General features: G+C 37.0%; 1 protein-coding gene across 6 annotated transcripts; it reads right to left on the bottom strand.

Moving 5' to 3' along the window:
• Positions 1–581: 581 nt before the first annotated feature.
• On the bottom strand, positions 582–19,350 carry sept6 (septin 6). 6 transcript variants are annotated; one of them, XR_006925823.1, is made up of 12 exons: positions 19,219–19,350; positions 17,468–17,582; positions 14,257–14,452; positions 13,839–14,025; positions 11,227–11,388; positions 9,760–9,856; positions 8,419–8,587; positions 8,155–8,287; positions 7,679–7,869; positions 6,527–6,583; positions 6,170–6,217; positions 3,593–4,503 (listed from the first exon to the last, which is right to left on the bottom strand). XR_006925823.1 is itself a non-coding variant. In XM_046849433.1 (11 exons), the coding sequence occupies exons 1-10, from the start codon at positions 19,246–19,248 to the stop codon at positions 6,214–6,216; spliced, it is 1,284 nt and encodes a 427-aa protein (XP_046705389.1). In that variant the 5' UTR covers positions 19,249–19,350; the 3' UTR covers positions 3,593–4,503; positions 6,170–6,213. The 6 variants fall into 6 exon arrangements, 4 of the variants coding, with proteins under 4 accessions (XP_046705388.1, XP_046705386.1, XP_046705389.1 ...); XR_006925824.1 differs by lacking the exon at positions 6,170–6,217; XM_046849433.1 differs by lacking the exon at positions 6,527–6,583.
• Positions 19,351–20,816: the final 1,466 nt, after the last annotated feature.

The raw sequence follows: 20,816 nt of genomic DNA, 5'->3' as shown, positions 1-20,816 counted from the left end.
GTGCAGGAAAAAACATTCTAGTCAAGTAGATTTATACCACACCATGATGGTCTCTTGGGCTTTTCTTCAGCTGTTCAGGTGTGATGAAGCCAACTGGATGCCATAAAGGTTGTTTATGGAACAATATGTATACTATTAATGTATCAGCATCATCATTAATTTAAAATAGCAGGAAGGACGACAGCCACATGCCCTCTATAGCAAATGAGCTCAAGTACCATGGCAGCTCTGTGAATGTATTTGCAGCAAGTGGCCTTAACGAATTTTGATGACTGAACAAAATAATATATAAAATGAGAGTTTTGCTTAGTTCTAGTCACAATTAATGAGACATTAAACTATGCTATAAAAGACAATATTAGTAATAGTAAGTTACAGAGTATCTAACTAATAAACACAATGCATGATGACTAATTACAAAACTTTTATTTACTGCATATTTAAACATCCAATAGCTATATTCATCTATTTTAATATATTCAATCGATAGATAGATAGATAGATAGATAGATAGATAGATAGATAGATAGATAGATAGATAGATAGATAGATAGATAGATAATTAAATCACTAAACAACAGTTTCAGACTTTTTTTTATTGAAAATGTACACCATTTAAAACCACAATTAAATCATTTCACAACTTTGTTAGGACAGGCGCTGAACGTAACCGATTAAAGACGATAGGATAAAGATGCAATCTCTCAACCAGAATGGCCACCTACCTACAGCATGATTGATCAACACATTTCTACTTTAATACACAAAATAGAGCCTTATAAATCATGTATAAATATGGACGGATATCTGGATCTGCCATTGCGTATTTTTAAACTGCCAAAATAACATATCTAAATGAGTAGTATTTCCAGGACATGTTTTGTTTTGTTTTTTGACTGAAATCTGTCGACACGTCTAACTGCCCATGAACATGTAATAGCTACCTATGTGGAAAGAGAGCCAAAAGAGAAAGCGTTTACACCATAGAAGCATATAAGGCATGCAAAGGCTGATTAGATAAGGCAAAGCAAGAAATGGGGGAAAAGAAATGTGGCTCTAAATGTGACATACACAGCATTCAGAAGGGCTTTTTTCAACCCTGAATTTTAAAAGGTATCAAATTAGAGGACAATAAGAAATTAAGATTTAGTGTTGCATCACTGGAACTCAATTTAAAATCAGCCTGACTTAAATAAACTGTGCACTACAAGATTAAGATTTTTTCCATGGTTTCATTATAAAGAATCTAATAAATGAAACGGGTAGCATGCTATTGTCTTTGGGTCTTTCTATCTCACAGTCAGAGTCACCGCACAACACATCATCTCAGGGGAAACCCAGATGTGGAAATGCTAAAGATTGGGGTGTAAAATGAAAGCTGAGTATGCAAAAGCAATATATAATGTAAGTAAATGCATAAAAACTGATTTTTTTTTTTTTTTTTACAATAAATACTTCCATCATTCTCCATTTTACTACCAGAACTTTGGTTCCAGTATTTCACAAAGGCTATAAAAATATTAGTGTGGGACCGTGTGCTGTGCCTAAATAGAAAAGAGCGAATACATTTATGGAAAATACATTGTGAAGCCCACATATGACTATGATCTAATAAGACAACCAAGTTTCCAAAAAAACAGAAGGAAAAAAAAAAATAAAAAAAATAAAAAGGCTGACAGGGTGAAAGGCAGGAAGAGGAAATAGGTGCTTAGTTCTTGAGGAAGCTGCAATCCCCTCTTCAGACACGTGGCGGCGAGAGAATTAAAAGAAGCTAGAAGAAAGGGACAGAAACACATGTTAGAGAACGAGTCAAGCAGCCGTAAAGAGATCTGGCCAACCACGGGAGGAAAAAGATTACACAAAAGAATCTGAAATTCTCTTACAATATTTGACAGCCAAGATTGTTAAATACACTGAGTATATGTGCACATATTCCATCCGCAGTAGTGTGTGTAGACAGACTACGATTTGAGGTAACACCTGTAAACCAGTTAAAAATCCTCATGATCCTCATGGAAGGTGGTGGGCTGTTTAAGATATCAAATACAAATGCACACTTACAAATAAAATCCACCAGAAGTTTCACATGCTTATATTAATAAATATTAGAAAACTAGAGCTAGAACGCTTTTCACGTGTATTCTTTAGCCTGAAAAACAGTGCATATTCAACTTTCCTGATGAGGTGAAACATAGTAAGCACACAGTAATGCATACACTTAAAGCAAAGTGAGCACAGCCTTAGGCAAGTGATTTAGTAGCACACAAAGCATTCTTTGCAAAAGTCGCTGTAACTAAAAGAAGGCCTTCAATACACAAGGAAGCCGTTCTATTTGGAAACCCTCAAGATCCGGCATCCACAATGTCTTGCTTTGACCTTAGAGCAGCAAATGACCAATAAAAACTCATGGTCAGGTCCATTAGCAAAGCTGTGCAGCGGTGAAGGTACTATTCAGTGCAGAGCCAGGGATTACTGCAAAGGAAAGTAAATATACATACACACAAAACCGTGAGCAGGCAATGTGTAGTCAGCTTCAACATACTTCAAGTCTGCTCACACCCATCCCACCTAGGATTAAAGAGGACACACCTGCCGAGTGCCATTCATCAAAATGCAGCAGATCAGCCTTGATTTTTTTTTTAATGGATACAATTAATTTTTGAATATATCTAGTATTTATGTTAAAAATAGGAAGTAGTATAAGGAAATTTGATGCCTCACACTTTAGGATTCCAAAAAGATGTTTGTGGGAAAACAAATCTTCAGTCATTTTACATTTAAGGACAATGCAACGCTTAATTGCCTGTTTAATATGTACACACACATACGTATTTACTGACTGTAGCAAATCTGCTGGTGTGCACAATTTGCACAATTATGCAGTAGAAAGACATTATTTGGGTGGTGAAAAATTCTCATCGCAGCAGTGACACAGACAATGTCTTAGTGATTGGTGTACCAGAACATGGATCAGATTTAGAAGTGTTACTCCACATTGTCTCCTGCACCTGCATTATATACCTACCTTGTTCTGTTCATTTTAGTTAGAGACCACAGCTCAAAATGGAGCCTCAATCATGTTCTGGCCACGGTTCCACTGTTGGTTGGTTTGATGCCCCCCAAGATCCACTCGAGAGCCACACCCATCACTGCAGTCCACTTAAATATCTGCTCAACAGTGCTGTCTTTCACTGAAGAATGCAACGAAGGCCTAATGAACTATACATAACAGCAGATGAGCTGCAGTCAGTATCCACCTATAAAGTGACCTATAAGTTAAATGTGTTTAATAAAAAATTAATAAAGATGAGTATAAGGAATAAAGTGACCACTGGCTATATATGCAGCATTGGTGGAACAGTTCTGTAAAACAAAAATGGATTTTTCTTTTTTGCTCTTGTGAAGCTGTCTGAGAAGAGCAAAGCATGTGGCCAAATAAGTAGTGATGATCCATTTTTGTCTCAATCCTGAGAAGGTTTTTGTGATGTTTACGAAAAGAGTCAAATGAATAATCGAACACTAATCTATATAATATAAAATTCTTTATATGTGGTGTTATGGAGAACGCAGAATTCAGAACAAAATATCAATGTTTGGTCAAAATGGCCCTTTATTATTTGTTTTAGAAGACTATTTTGTACACTGACAATATTGATCTCTTGGCAATACTCTAAAACGTTTCTAAATACAAAATACTCTTTCTGAAATAATGCGTCACAAAATAGTAAAGAAGCAGGTATAAGCAGGTGCTGATATAAAAAGTTGCACAGCAAAAGTTCACCTTAATACACACCTCCTACAAGTGTGCTCATCTATATATACGTATATCAATATATATCTATAAACACATTGAGGTATGAGATGACTAGAAAACATTCTGATAACATGCATAAGGGTAAAATGAAACATACACCACATGCCAAACTCTGTACTACTGAAAGCCTAATGGTGTACATGACAGCAATGATTTAAGGAATCATTTGCACCTATTTTGAGTGTAAACGTAATGAGTAAATGTACCCGAGTCATGCACACCTTCAGTATTAGCAGTGCAAAGAAGGTTATCTTGGTTGTAGCGCTGGAGCCCAACCAACAAAGTCATTACAGCTGTAACTGCTGAGGAACAGCAAACCATGCCCAGCTGATGTCAGTTTCATTTTAACCTGCTATTAACACAACAGTATTCACACTCATTAACATTAATAGCAAACCAGGTCATGCATTACAGATCAACCAAAACAAGTCATTATAAAGAAGAGAAACAGCGACTCAAAATATAAAAGAAAAAATAAAGAATAATAAGGAAACAGAATGCATTTAAGTCAACAATTCCATTCACATTAATGATCCCTCTTCAGCATGGTTATGTATGAGGCTTGGGAGAGGAGGGATTAGAGGAGAGGGGGAGCGGAGCAGCATGGCTCAGTAGCGGAGGGGAGGGGAGGGGAGGGGGCGAACTCATTCACAGCTGGCTGGAAGAGCACTTTCTACAGGAACCCTGAACTGCAAATGAGAGAGAACGAGGATTATTTTCGCTACCTTTTACATAAACACTATGTTCACTTACACACAAATCTTTACGGTTAATGCAATGCGTTAAAGATGCTGAAAGGGATTATGGGAAAAGTGTACAGTGAAACTTTCTTGAAAATAAAACCTAAAGGGATTTATGCTTTTCTAAACAACCACCAGGATGTTTCTGAACTTCTGTACAATAGATCACTCGTGTTCAGATGGGAAGAAGGTCGAACATATCGAAGAGCTTTCAGACCCAGATTCAGTGCTTCCACAGTGTGTACTGGTTTTCAAATAAATTGATCATAAATAAGGACACCCTCATTAATGGATACATTATGTAAATAAATAAATAAATAAAAGGGTGTATGGCAAAACATACAGAATGGTGCTTTTTAGGGTCGAGTGTTGCACCGGTGTGAAAAACGGTTGCTTGTGTGGAATCATAAGACAAGCAGCAAAAAAAAAAAAAAAAAAAACCACATGGGGCAGCATATCAAATAGGCTCAGTAATAAACCAAGAGCCTGCTAACGCCAGGATAACGACTGCCTCTGCCACTGTTCTGCCCAACAGTGCTGCCTTTTCCACTAATGAAGGATTTGTTAAAAAAAAAAAAAAAAAAAAAAATGCAAGTGTTTTAGTTTTTCAGGATCAAATATATTCACATATTCAATATGTGGTTACTAAAAACACTTGAGCTAATAATAATAATTTGGGATTCCACATCAAAGCATTATTATTTATATTAGGTGGCTATTGCAATAATCTCTGACTGCATGCACTACAAAACCCATGAAAAAACTGGTTACAGTTTCAACATGGCTCAAAGAAGAAATCAAATGGCGACACAGACGCGCACATTCATTCACTTTTGAAGTCTCAAGAAACATTTTGGAGGACTATCAGGGTCATATTATTAAGGTTTTTGAAGAAAAATAATAGTAAAATATTCCCTTGCACGGCAAACACTTTTGCTTTCTGTTGTGTGATTCTTTTCGACATGTTGTTTGCATGTTGCTGGGAGATCAATCCGCATTTCCTACTGCCCTTCAAGGTGACTTTTGCAACAAGTTCAGAATCATACATGGTGTCTTAACAGCCATGAAGAATACAATGAAATTTGAAGTTTTAGTGTGATTGTTACTCAGTCTGCGAATTCTCAAATTGAATTTCCTAAACATTCAGGAGCTGTGAAATGCTACAATCCTATTAACTAATTTTATATATATATATATATATATATATATATATATATATATATATATATATATATATATATATATATATATATATATATATATATATATAAAAAACATAACCCAGGTTTGCAGGGTTTGTATGCAAAACAGGGCTTTTTGTTGCACCAGCCATATGTTAATCAGGCAAGATGCACCCGTGTTCATCCGCATCCAGGTTCTTATTAAACCGCCAGGTAAAGTAACCACACCTGCTAAAACGAATGCAAACTGAAAAAGTGCAAATGATGCACTTGCATTCAAACTGTTATACTCTCTTAATGCATTCCGGAGCGCATTTCTCCAGGTCCACTGAAGTACAATGAATCTCTAATTCAATTTCGCTAAGCACAATATCTGCTGTAATGGTTTCCTTTAGATATGGATAAAGCTGTGCATTAATGTTTGAAAGCCTTACCAGCTTAAGGCGTCTCATGCAGCATGCAGCAAGCAGATGAGGTATTAACTGGAAGAAAGCATGGATTTAACATGCAGGAATTTGACCACACAAGATGAAGAGAGCACAACAATATTCCAACATACATGCCATGCCCTGCTTGGTTACTGAAGTGAACTGGACACACATACATTGTGCACAATAAACAGTGTTTCCTCAGTAACAGGTGAGTGAATATGAAATGTACTGAAATGTAGAAGAATAGTGGGCAGGTTTTAAGGAAACCTGTGGATTCGATCAAGAAGCAAAGAAAACCCAAAAAAACAAAATAGGAAAAAAAAAGCCAGTGAGAAAAATGAGGAAGGAAAAAATGTAAACCTTCTCAGTGCAAGTGTCTTCCTCCTTTATAATGGTCTGGTGAAGTGGCCAAATCAGCTTGAATACACAACCACGAGTGGTTATCAACATGTTATGAGCAGTGGTCACTTTGACGTTATGTTTTTATCATTCTTGTTGGGGGAATGACTTAACGCATACATCCAGTCAGTGTTAATACAGGAACAAGAATACCGGATATCACGTGAACACTGATTAAAAGGAAAAACTTCACCCTGAAGGACATTACATACGCTCGTGTAAAATATCTATGATGCACTTAATGCTTAGGTTGCAATTTGTCTGCCCTCCGTTTTGTGTATTCTCTATTTGTTTTTGTGGCATGCCAATTCCAGAGGACATTGTCAGTGCAGTCACTATATTTTTTGAGTTGTAGTTGAGTTGAGCTGTATGACATGACAATGCTGAATTACAGAAGAAACTTGGCTGGTAGAAGTGAGAAAGCTGTTCAGTCTGAAACGTTGCTGCACATGACATTCTGAGCTGAGAAAAAGCCTGAGCTAATTCCCACTGGTGCCACGATGAGAAGATGGTCAAACTGCATTGTGGGTAACGCAGGAAACCATTCAAGAAAATAAACTAGCTCATTAGTGAACGTTTGCAATGTTGTCGAGTCAGTCAGGGTGGAGTTTCTTACAAGCTTTAACATACGTTATCCTATAAACAGTGCAGCTGTGCAGTGAATAATAGGATTATTTAAATGACTAATTTTCATATTCAAATAGCAGTCATTCTAAATTGTTCTAATAATAAATAGTGTATAAGGGAAGCAAAATTCTTTTTGCTTGTATATACAATCAATATTTATGTTGGGAAAGAACTGATATTGTAGTTCAGTTCAGATTTATTATAGTTATTAAAGTTTAGAATTAAATGTATCCTTTACTAAAAAATTTACCAGCACATAATTTAACAAAAGGGCATTCGGGCCAATAAGAAGCACAATTTAACAAACATAAACTGATATAGTTGCTCCCCTTGCCAATTGAATGATTTCGTGATTTCATTTCATTATACTACAAGAGTTAACCAGATCATTAAAGCAAACCTCAAGGCTGTAAACTGTTCAATATCGGCATGTTGAAGTTCAAAGTGAAAAAATGCTCGGTTAAAGACGGAGAGAGCGATACTTACTTTTTCCTCTCTTTGTCCCTCTTGAGTGTAGTGGAGCTGCCTGCTTGCTGGGCCTGGGACTGCAGGAGTTCAGCTGCCGTTTTCTTTTGCTTGAAGATGTTCAGCTCGTCATCAAGAGCCTTCTTTTTATCTTCTAGTTTTTTCTTCTCATCCTGGTGCAGTTTCTTCAGACGGTCAAACTTTTCATGCAGCTAAATATGAGGAAACATGGTCAATTGTCTAACGTAGCGAGGGGAAGGACTTATTACACTGATTTTGGTTTTACCAAAGAGATTTTAAGGCCTACATATCAGATGTGCAGAAGTACAGAGGATGATATAATAGTTTTCTAAATATTCAGTCTAGCATTCTTCTACATTTTTTGCTTTTGATATTTCCCATCTCACCAGTCATCCACACCATCTGCAATTATTTTTCAAATCCAATACCCCAGGTCTAGGTACATTATGTACAAGAGACTTAAAAGGTAACCAAACCTCCTTCTCTGCCTCCTTCAGCTCAGACTCCTTCTCCTTCACTCTCTGAACAAACATCTGCCTCATCTCTTCTTCCTTCTTCTGCAGCTCACCCATGAACTCATTTCTCTTGGCCTCATAGGTCTCCTGAAGGCTGTAAGGGAAATTAATCCAGTCCTGATTTACAGCAATGCTTCATTCATTCTTTCCATTTTAAATGAAAATAATCAAAGAAAGAATAAAAATAAATAAATAAAGCTTTGGTGTAACCTCGTCTCTCCTCACCTGAAAGGTTTGCTATCAGGATCGGTGTCTTTGAAACCCATTTCCTCCAGTTTGCAGCGGCGGTAGAGCTCATAGTGACGTGTGTGGGTCTGCTCCCTCAGATCCTCCATGTTCACTCGGATCAGCATCTCTCTCAGTTTCACAAAGTCACAGTGGTTTTCATTTTCCACTGAAAACAATCAAATATTTATGAACAGCAGGGAAACTTAGTTTGTAGTCCTGAACATTCAAACTCAACACAGGCCACAACTCAGGCATTTCATTCAGTCCACATGAACTTGTAAAAATATTAAGAAACAGTTACACAACAGCCGTCATCTAACTGTATGCACATTTGCGGTTAGTCCTCGTCTTTCATAGAAATAGACTATTCTAGTTTTAGAAACTGCACTACTGGTCTTAATTGATAAAAATGGATAAAGAAAATAATGAATTTTTTTAGCCTTAGTTTCTAGTCCTTCAAGGTGACAACAAATACTGACGTCTACACTAAACGAGGGAATAATTTTTATCCAGCAGACGGTGCTCCAAAAGCCATGCCGAAAGCATCAACATTGAGAAGTTAATATAATATAATATACGCTTTCCATTTATACATAATGCTGTATTTAAGAAATATGCATTCTCTTTAAAATCCCTATGAAAGATTCTCCTGGTCATTTTCAATTGTACTATGGTACACCTGCAGACCTTCTTCGTTTTTTATTTATTTTTAAATCTAACTAGTCGTAGAAACACCTTTGGTAAACTTTATACACTGCCTTTATTCACATTCACAATGCTTATGACTCACTCAATAATACAAGGGTAATAGCGAGATATTAAATATCATTCCATAAACTCCATCACAGCAGATTAGTTGAGCTCACAGTTCAGAGAGGCAGACTCTCATACAATTAGATTCACCTTAAATAGTGGTTTATATGTAGTATAGGCCCAGATGTCAATGCATTGTCATGAATCAGACATTAAAACACACACAATCAAGAATTAGCATGCATTTTCTTTGTTAGGACAATCAAAATTGAACACTAGCCCACTTGCAAATGTATGATGTATTGACCAAGACAAAGAGAGAGACAGAGAGAGAGAAAGGGAAAGAAGAACAGGAGCATAATGCCAGAAACAGCTTGCTGGTTTTGTAGTTTATTGTGCCATAGTGAGCGTCAACAAATTTTCCATCTGAATTTGTGGCTGTTCTCTGCCTCCTTATATGGAAACCGGACAAAAATGAACCAGTAAAACTGTGGTTAATGTGGTGCAGTTATGTGAGTAAAAGTCTGCATCAATAGCCCTGATTCTCAGAGCGAATTTCCTCTGTAAGACAAGACTGAAGCTTACCCTGAACAGTTCCCCAAGGGTACTGCCGTGCTTTCACCATCTTGTTCCCGATCTTCACTTCCTCAGTACTTCCCACTACTGCAAATGGCAAATGGCCCTAAACAGCCCAAAAAGGACATGCAAACCAGAAATCAGTGCAACCACAATTTTTACATACTTTCTTCTAATTTGTACAGCATTTTATATTATATACACACACACACACACACACACACACACACACACACACACACACACACACACCTTAACACTAAGGAAGTTTCAAAGAAGAAACAAATGGATATTCCTGATATTCATTAACTATTATTAACTGCACTGACAACATCTGGGGCAGGAAGGTTACAGTGTTCTCACTTTTACGTGAATAAAATATTTTGGACTGAACGATGTTGAACGAGAGCAGTCTCTAAAGCAAACAAATGGTCATCACCTCATTATGACAATATTTACTCACTGGAAAGCCATTTACAGCAGTACAGTGTGCAATGAGATCACAGACTCTAAATGACAAGTGTCTGCTGTACTGCACTCAATATATATATTTATTTACTGTCGCACACTGACGTCTTTGTTCTGTCTATGGGTGTATGTGTGTGTCCTTCCCACACTTCCTGTAGTGACAGCATGCTGATTATACATTCCTGTCCTTCTGTACCACTTCCTGACAGACAGACAAAGCCGGCAAGCTGTACACCAGATGGGCTGTTTCCCTCGTCATATAAAGCGAAATATGCTGCCATTCCAAAACCATGGCCATTAACACACAATTGATTCCTACTTTGTAGAAAATATCAGCCTCCACTCATCTGGAAAGGCTTTATATTACATTTTGAAGCATGAATGTGTGGAGTTTTGCCCATTCAGCCCCAAGAGCATTAGTGAGGATAGGCACTAATGTCAAGTGAGAAGGTAGTTTCGTTTCACCTCATCTGTAGGTGTTCGGTAGGTTTAAGAGAGAAAAAAAAAAAAAGGTTCTTTCACATCAACAATGGCAAACCTTTATAAATCCTATAAATCTCTTTTTGTGCACAGAAATATTGCCATGAAGAAAAAAAGAATGTGTGTTTACAACTTTGAGTGAATACACCTTTAGTCGTATGGTGTATTACAAGATAATATTGTCAATAAATAGTTATTGTGTATGGCATTCATTATTCCTTTTCTGTTTGTCATTCCAGATCTAGACATCACCAGATAATTCCACAGCACTCCGCTCTGTCCCTTGGCTCAGTTTGTTTAGTTTAGCAGCACAGAACTACAGCCGACAGCAATGCAAATTAAACAGAATGTTTGGTTCTCTTCCTGTATTCTGGTCTTTAAGGATTTAATGACTTTTTCTCTACAGTTGAACTACTCTTGACATTGATTGGAACTATAAAAAGATCAGCTTGCTCCGTCAGTCTCGAAGTGTTCTTTTGGTCCACATCAAAGAACGACTGCTGTATTCTCAATGCTTGTGTGACTTACATTCATGGTGGAGTTGATCTCTGCCACAGTCTCATCATCAGTGGGGAACTGGTAAATCTGCACTCCGTTGCTCACAAGCTCGCTGGTAATCTTAATCTTGAACTTGGCCAGTTCACTCTTCGACACGGCATCAGATTTAGCAATGATGGGGACGATATTAACCTGTATAATTCAAGAGAAACAAAACATTAATCAGGAGATAAACCTACAATTATTTCCTCTTTTGGTAAACAGCATGGCCAACAGAAACAGACCAATTCCCAATTGTGCGTGTAAAATTTCAGCCTTTACAGTGATGTAGCGAATTTTTCAGTCAAGCGAAATACAGTGTGCAATGTTTATAAAAATATCCAACGCTTATGAAAAAGCTCAGGCGAGGTTGACCCAACACGCAGTTTAAAATTACATTTTTATGACCGTCCCAGAATCATCTCAGGAAGCTATTTTAATCTTCCCAAAGGAAGGTTAAATGTCCCACATACAAAACTCAGCCTTTTCATGTCTAATAATGTAATGAAATGAATAATGGATTAACATTTTTAAATGTTTGGCTGGAGAATGTCAAAATAATTACAGCTGGTTAACTTATAAATAAATATATACAGTATATTGCATATTGTTGAGGTAACTGATAGTATTTGAGCTGCACAGCAATAACATTTCCTTTTAACTATCTAGAATGATGTATAGCAGAATTTAAAGGGTTTATCTAAACATTCAAACGCTTACACTTCGTTTACACACTGAGCCAACGGAGTTGAGCATACACACCACAGTAATCACATTAGGTGCACACGCATGTTTATGTATGTATGTATGTTTGCAACCAATGATTCTGTTAACACAATTAAACGAGTCTGGTGGACAATGTTTCCATCCCTCTTTTCCATGTAACAATGCAAAAGCATGTTTATCTTTCTTTTCTTCTTGCAGTGTTTGTTGCTTTTATTATTCATATCGTGTGTGCACGTGCGCCAGTTTGCAAGTGGAGGATGGAGCCTGATGAAAGGCGATTAAAAAAAAAAAATAAAATAAAATAAAATAAAATAAAATAAAGAAAACAGTACAAATCCTGAATCTTGTTGACTGCTGGTGAGAGCAGGGCATTTCACAAGGCAGGAGATGCGTACATCCAGGCAGCAGTTCAAAGTAACATACAACAAATTAAAATGCTGTGCGAAAAATAAAAAGATCTTTTACATATTTTCATATTGTTATAATCATCGTAAGATTAAAAAAATGTAAGTTAAAGCATCAAAACTCAGGAACTACTTTTATATATGAATAAATACATATACATACTTTATATTTATTCATTTATATTCTTAAATAAAAATGGTCAAACAGAAATGCGTGCTGCATTAATTGTGGTAATAAAATTAGTGCTGTTAAAATTTAATTGCTTTAACGTGTTTTATAGCTAATATTTCGTTGGACCGCCTTTAGCTTCGATTACGGCATGCATTCGTGGCATCGTTTCCATAAGCTTCCGCAATGTCACAACATTTATTCCTGTCCAGAGTTGCAGTAAGTTTTCATCAAGATCTTGTATTGATGATGGGAGAGTCAGACTGCTGTGCAAAGTCTTGAACAAAGTCCAAAGATTCTCAATGGGGTTAAAGTCTGGACTCTGTGGTGGACAATCCATGTGTGAAAATATGCCTAATGCTCCCTGAACCACTCTTCACAAATTTAGCCCAAAGAATCCCGGCATAGTCATCTTGGAATATGCCCATGCCATCAATTTTTGTAAGACAAAATATTCAGGTAGTCAGCAGTCTTCATTTTTTGGGCACATAACGTTGTTGAACCTCGACCCGACCAATTGCAGCAACCCCAGATCATACCACCACCCCCACAGGCTTGTACAGTAGGCACTAGGCATGATGGGTGCATCAGTTCATCCACTTCTTTTCTTACCCTGATGCGCCAATCACACTGGAACAGGGTATTTCTGGACTCATCATACCACATGACCGTTTTCCATTGCGCCAGAGTCCAATCTTTATGCTCCCTAGCAAATTGATGCCTTTTTTTCTGATTAGCCTCACTGATAAGTGGTTTTCTTAAGGTTACATGGCGGTTTAGTTCCAATCCTTTGAGTTCCCTTTGCATTGTGTGTGTGGAAATTCTCTTACTTTGACTATTAAACATACTTGTTAGTTCTACTGTTTTTTTTTTTTTTTACGATTTGATTTTACCAAACGTTTAAGTGATCGCCGAACTTGTTGCCAGCTGAAACAATCATCCATTTACAATACATTTACATTAACATTTGCGGCATTAAGCAGACGCCCTTATCCAGAGCGACGTACAAACGGGCTTTAAATACAATTACACTTACCTATTTGCTTAGTTAAATTCAGGTGGTGATACACACACACACACACACACACACACACACACACACACACACACACACACACACACACACACACACACACACATATATATACACACACACACACACACACATATATATATACACACACACACACACACACACACACACACACACACACACACAAGTAAAATGTGTCAAACAACTAAAATTAATGAAACAGTTTAATAACACAACCTTAAAATCCCATCAGCAAGTCTACAACACTGACCTTACTGTCCAGTTTCTTCATGGTCACAAGGTCCAGAGATTTTAAGGAGTGTCCAGTGGGTGCGATGAAGTACAGACAGGCATGGATGCGCGAGTCATGATAAGTGTGCAGGGTGCGCTTGATCTTCAGCTCTTCTTGAAGGTAGGCCTCAAACTGAGCATCGATGAACTCCACAATCGATTTGTAGCTGGAAGGAATGCAAAGTAGTAAAGTTAAATCTAACAGCACTATAAAATAATATAATCTAAAAATAAATTGTGACTGTGAAAAATTGGGTGTTAACACCAACAAGATGGTGTATGTGTTGAAGTATAATTAGCATAATTTGCTAACTTTTATACTCTATTAAACTAGAGTCCATATGTTTCTACATAATCAATGCCAAATATTCTCATTACTGAATACACTCCATTCACACCTTTCCTCTTTGTTGATCTGGTCTCCGAAGCCAACTGTGTTAACGATGGTGAGCTTAAGACGAACGTTGCTCTCCTGCAGCTCGTACGTGTGGGACTTGAGCTGCACTCCAGGCTGGTTGTGCTGAGTCGGCTCGCTCTCAAACTTGGTGTTGAACAGTGTGTCCATGAGTGTGGACTTTCCCAAACCTGTCTCCCCTAAAATCACAAAATAGCTGCATTAGATCAGTGGCAAATTGAACCCTTGAATATGTGGATCAGTGTACAAGTGGCCAGCAGTAATATACATACAACCTTCCTTAGTTACTTAGTCAACAGTCTCTGGCTACTAAAGTGATTCAAATTCAAACAGTCCCTCACATATTTCCTTTTCTGAAGATATTATTTACTTATTTATAGTAAATTTTCCATGATTTCTTCCATGACATGCTAGCTTTAAAAACAAACACGTTCATGTCAACATTTTCCACATCCATCGCTGCTCATGGCACTCGTTCCTGCCCTCCAAAAAAGCAATAAAAAATGAAACCACCAGAATGTTAATTATACAGGGGGCTCAAACTGGCCACTACCTTATATTTATTTCGTATTCAACTTGCAAGGTTCTTTCCAAGGGATCACACTCCTGCCTGCCTACAGGAAGTGTGTTCACACACTTGCTGATGCTGAAAAATACATTAAACCACAGCCTAAACACAGTGATGGGATTCACTTCACCAGCCAAGCAATTAGCCCCATTCTTACTAATCCATTAAGCAGGATTTGATTGTAACAAGTCATAATTTCCCGTTCTCTAATAATTTATACATATTTCTGGGTCATAAAGTATTTGATGTATGATGTGACTTGCTTTCTTTTGGAAAAAATTTCACAAATACTTTAATAACAGTTATAGAGTGGAATAAATCTCACACAGTGAACTTTCTAAAATTACATGTTACTTATCGGAAAAATTACAGATTCAATGTCTGCCATTATTAATTAAAGTAATAGTACCAGACTTTAATTGAAGCTATTATATTCCCAACTTTTCCACTTTTGCCTAGCACATATTTATAATCTGATCTGCTGCTTCAACATCACTATTAACATACTGCCATAAAGGCTCTGTGGTTGAAGAAGTAAAAATTTTCAAGCCTGTGGTTAATAAAAAAAAAAAAAAAAAAATGCCATATATAAAATACATTAATGCAAGCTTCATGAAGATCAGATAAAATCCCACAGCTGGAGGAAAACTCAGTACAGTTACTCCATGCAATTTTAGGGGTGTAAAGGTCTTTTCAAAGGGCTTTCGATTCGGTGAACATGTGTACCGAATGCAGTGCTTTTTACCTGCAGAACATAGTTACAGTTAAAATTCTGACAATTCTGTGTATCGAGTGAATGAACAAGGGATGGAAGGAATGAAGACATTGGTTGAGGTATGCTGAAATAAGCAGAACAGATAAGTAGAACATGTGTTTATATAATAAAATATTAAATGTAAAACACACACACACACACACACACACACACACACACACACACACACACACACACACACTTGTATACACTATCTGTATTACCCAAAATCTATTTATTTAATTTGATTACAATTAAACTTGTTTTTAAATAGGTTTAATTTAATTAAATGTAATTTGTGCCAATTTAATCAATTACAGAATTTAATCAATATAATAAAGTGTATTGCATTCATTGATTTATTCCATTTTACTATTATATATTTTATTCTTATAAAATATTATAAATTCATATTTTATATATTATTTAACAGAGCAGGCATTTTAGTTAAAATAGTATAAAATATTACTGTTAATGTTCAAGTATGTCAATAAGCTATATTTCTACCCCCCTAACTGTACCGAATTTAAACTATACCAAACATTAAAATATTGTGTACCATGACACCCTTATTTAATGTATGTTGTTTTACTTTTCATGTTTTAAAATCAAAGAGAATGAAATGTATGTTTAGGTGTAGACAACGGTCACAAAAAACACAGATCATCCATAACATTGTGTTGGTCCCCCTTTTGCTGCCAAAACAGTCATGAACCGTCGAGCATTAACAGCATTAACTTCCTCAGCAGTTTGATCTACAGATGCTCGTCTGGACCAGCTGTGGATCAATGGGTCTTGGTCGCCCATGAGCCTGTAGCGGGTTTATCACTGTTCCTTCTTTGGAGCACTTTTGATAGATACTGACCACTGCAGACCGGGAACATCCCACAAGTGCTGCGGTTTTGGAGATGCTCTGACCCAGTCGTCTAGACACCACAATTTGGCACTTTTTAAACTCAAGCAAATTCTTACACGTGCCAATTTTTCCTGCTTCTAACACATCAACTTTGAGGACAAAATTTTTACTTGCTGTCTAATATCTCCCGCCCATTTACAAGTGCCATGATGAAGAGATTGAAGAGAGTGTCATTCTCTTCACCGGTCATAATGTTATAATGTCATAATATAATCCTGGTCAGTGTAGATCACCAGCATATGCCTTATTAGCACCTAATTATTACACTGATACAGACTATGTTTAGTGCAGTTTTAAATATTTTACACTGTAAAAAAACACCAGTTTAAAAAAATCTTTAAAATATACTATTTTACACAGTTTGAATGTTCATACACCCTGGTCAGAAAATAAATCATAAAAAATAAAATTTTTACATTTGAAAAAGGGGTAAAGGGAGAATAATTAAGTAAATGTGCTACATGTTGTAGAAGAGGGCTCCAAAACAGATCATATGCTAACTTGATAACAATGCTCTGAGCTGATAGAAGCATGCAAAAATGCACTGTGACCAGTGCTGTTCTGTTTAGATTGATAATGGACTTTATATACATTGGATTTTTAACTTGGACCCTTTAACTCAGACCAATGCCTCAACCACTGAGCATCACTGCCCATATCATTCAACCATATCACATCATGTCACATTTATATGTATCAGCATACAGTCGATATATAATTTTGTTCATATCATACAAGTTTGGGCTTTCTTGCATCGCTCATAAGCACACAATTTCGATTATCAGCTGTCAGCAAGAAGTCAGTATCCAGTGTGAAACAGCAGAACTTCAGTTGCCAGATATAATAAGCTATTATGAGTAATATTCAAATTAAAACAAAGCTAGCAGGAAACAATTAGAACCGTTTTAAACAGGCCAGCTGATGGCTAAAAACAGGAAGAATTTTGACACACTTACCAACACAGAGGATGTTGAAGCAGAAGCCATGGTTAACAGACTTGTTGACCAGCTGGTCAGGCATGCTGTCAAAGCCAACATGGCCAGAGAGCGGCACTGCACGCGCTCCTTCTCCCTAAAAAAACAAACCAGGTCAATATTTATTACAAATCTTTTGACTCTAAAGTTTATAAGCATTCAAATGAAACCAAAGGTCCCAAATCATAATAATATTTAAAAAATTAAAGGAAAACTCATTCATTTAATAAAACTTCATAGGCTGTTTGTGTGCATCTCATGTCCATGAGTACATCATGTTTAACAGCAGAAAAGATATACAACTGAGAGAGAGAAAAAAAAACTCTTACGTAGCTAGGTTATTCTCATTTTGATAAACCAGGTAGGGAACTGTTCACTTCCTGTCTAACAGCAACGGTTTAAAACCACATCTAAAAGATCAGGCCTTGTGCATAGCAGAGTTAATACTGTCGCCAAACTAGAAATGATGCAACCTGTGAAAAAAAAAAAGTATTTGTATGCACACAACTCTAATGAATTGGGCCATGGGTTCATCTGCACAACAATTATGCATTTATACAGGTTTGCTTTCAGCTTGGGCCTTATTTATTTTTTGCATTTTCGCAGTCATTATTTTTGCAGATCTGCACCTGGCCTGTGTAAACTCAGACAGGAAATGCTGTACTTGTGCTCACCACACAGACATGATGTCTGACAAAACGACTACGATGACTGGTTTACAAGCTGAGGAACCTGAATTTATCATCACACCAAACAAATAAGGCTAGATGAAGCTGAAAGCACAATTTTAAATTAGGGTAAGACTTAGAATGTGGACTCCATGTCAAATTGAATAGAAGAAGATTGGGAAGTTTACTTGAGATGGTTTATTAAAGCTGGCATTAGACTGATTATACAAACATTAGACAAACTATAGATTGTATAGTCCCTTCGCAGCCCGTCCAAACATATTTATGATATCAACTGATCTATTTCCCAACGTAAATCCTGGTGTAACACTGAATAATGTAATCCAGCTTCTGTATAAGTAGGAGAACAGAACAAGCTTTTCTGTTGCCTGAAGTCACTCAGAGACTGAAAGCTCACTGCACGCCATGTATTAAACATTACTCACAAAATATTATTTCTCGTTGATTCAATTATCCGCTCGGTAGCAGACAACGCCCACTGAACCAGCAGAACCGGATGAGAATGAAAGAAATAAAATAACGGTACCAGGGGCGCAATACATGGCCGGATCTTCTTCCTTTACAACTGGCTGGCGGACGCCATTATAGAATCGATGATATGCTGTATATGTGAGAATCCATCAATTTTTAGAGATTTAGTCTGCAACATGTTCAATTCGAGTCGGAGAACAGCTCAAAAACGTCGACACACAAAAAGCCATCAACATGTGAGAGCGAGAAAGAGCCGAACCACACAAAAACACAACCTGGATCATAAAATAAAAATACACTCAACCCCTAATTCAACAAAGTCGAATTATCTAACAGTTAGAGGCCTCCGGTACATTTTCATGCGCTGTGTGTTTCCTCTGTAACGCGCTACACTGCGCTACGACCTATCGCTTATTGTGCAGCAGCACCACTACACACTGAAGAGAACCCAATGATGTAGCGGTTCCGCCTCAACTCCCAAAAACGCAAAAGAATTATTTCGAGCCGTTGTTGCAAAATCTTTGACACATTTAGAAACAAAACGCATCATTCTGAAGCTCAGAGCGCACTCACCGCTTGTCGGGCGATCTCAGTGGCCGCCATGCTCCGTCTTTGGATAAAAGAGCCTGCACAGGAAACGGTACAGGGCGCGCGCTCGCGTTCTCACACACTCACGCACACGCGCAAGCACGTACGCGCGCCAAGCGAAACCTGTCAGCCGATTTCCATACGAGGGAACACGATTATATAAAGCGGAATACAAATACGTGTGGACACAAATTCTTACATATTGAATCACACACATACACGAAATTGACTTGATTTTATTGCTTAATAGTAGAATTAAGCCAGAAAATAACGTTTTTTGTTTTTTGTTTTACAAAAAGCTTTTCCTGTTTAATGTGACCCCCCTTTACAATGGTTCATTCTCTATATAAGAAGTGAAGAATATGTATGAACTTTAACATGACCAATACCAATTACTTTACTTCGATCCGATACCAAGTACTTTCAAGACAAGTATCGTCGATATCGACACTATGAAATATGTGTAAAATGTTTTAATAAAAATTTTACTGTTTAAAACAAATATCCCAGATAAAAAAGTATACTAATATGCAGTGTAATATTCCACATGAAATACTATTATATATGTTAATACTATTTATATATGAAACAATCTGTATAGTATAATGTATAGCTATAAATAAATATGACTCGAATTTTTGTATTCAAATTTGAGAATCTATCCTTTTGATACAATGCCAGTATAGAAAATATCGATACTTTAGGATCGATCTGCCCATCCCTAGTGACCAAGCAGATTTAGACATTCAGTGATTTGAATATAGTAGGTTTTTTTATCCTATACCAGACCTTTTTATGTAGTCAAAAAAATAATGCTAATAATATATATTTTATTTTATCCCTAATCTCATGCCTTTGATGAATAAAGCTACATGAAATTAGGGCCAGTGTGCAACATCTGGAAATACTATCATCAATGACTTCAACAAACAGACCTTCTCTACTTGTTTTTGTGCACAGAAAAAATTGCTTTTACATATTGCTGGTAAACTCTCATCCCTGGAGCTATGAGTATTAACAGGGATGGAGGGTGCATTGTGCTTTTAAGCAAATACTTGATTACTTGATCTTTTATGGCCATTTTTTTTTCTAATGCTCTCTGAAATTCTATTGTACTTTCATCCACACAAAGCTGTAACCCAACACCCACCAAACATTTATAACAGCCCCTCACTGGTTAGTAGAGCATATCTGCCCCTTCACTTGCTCTTGGCCCAGTCACATTTCAGTGTACTAATTCAGAAACCACTTGCATTCCACAACCACCTTGTAGTCTAACAGTTATGTGAAATCTAGCGAGCTTGTAGCAGCTGTTTTAGCACAACTGTTAGTATTCTGGAGCGTGCTGCACAATAGTGCTGTCTGCACTCACTAAGATAGAGCATGCTTTTCACTTCCCTTCGAGAAACTCCATGCCCGCCACCCTTTCATAGACCATCAGCTGCACTAAATTCTGCCAGAACTATTATATACACTATGAAGACAGTGCTTGAATAATCTGAGGTCCTTAAGTCTTATGGCAACCAGAGACTGTATGTAACTACTTAGTTTGAAATTAACCAGGCTGGTATCAAAATAAAGTT

Source organism: Silurus meridionalis, chromosome 5 (assembly GCF_014805685.1).
Source record: "Silurus meridionalis isolate SWU-2019-XX chromosome 5, ASM1480568v1, whole genome shotgun sequence".
In the NCBI taxonomy this organism is placed as follows: Eukaryota; Metazoa; Chordata; class Actinopteri; order Siluriformes; family Siluridae; genus Silurus; species Silurus meridionalis.
This window is presented reverse-complemented; position numbering and strand designations above follow the sequence as displayed.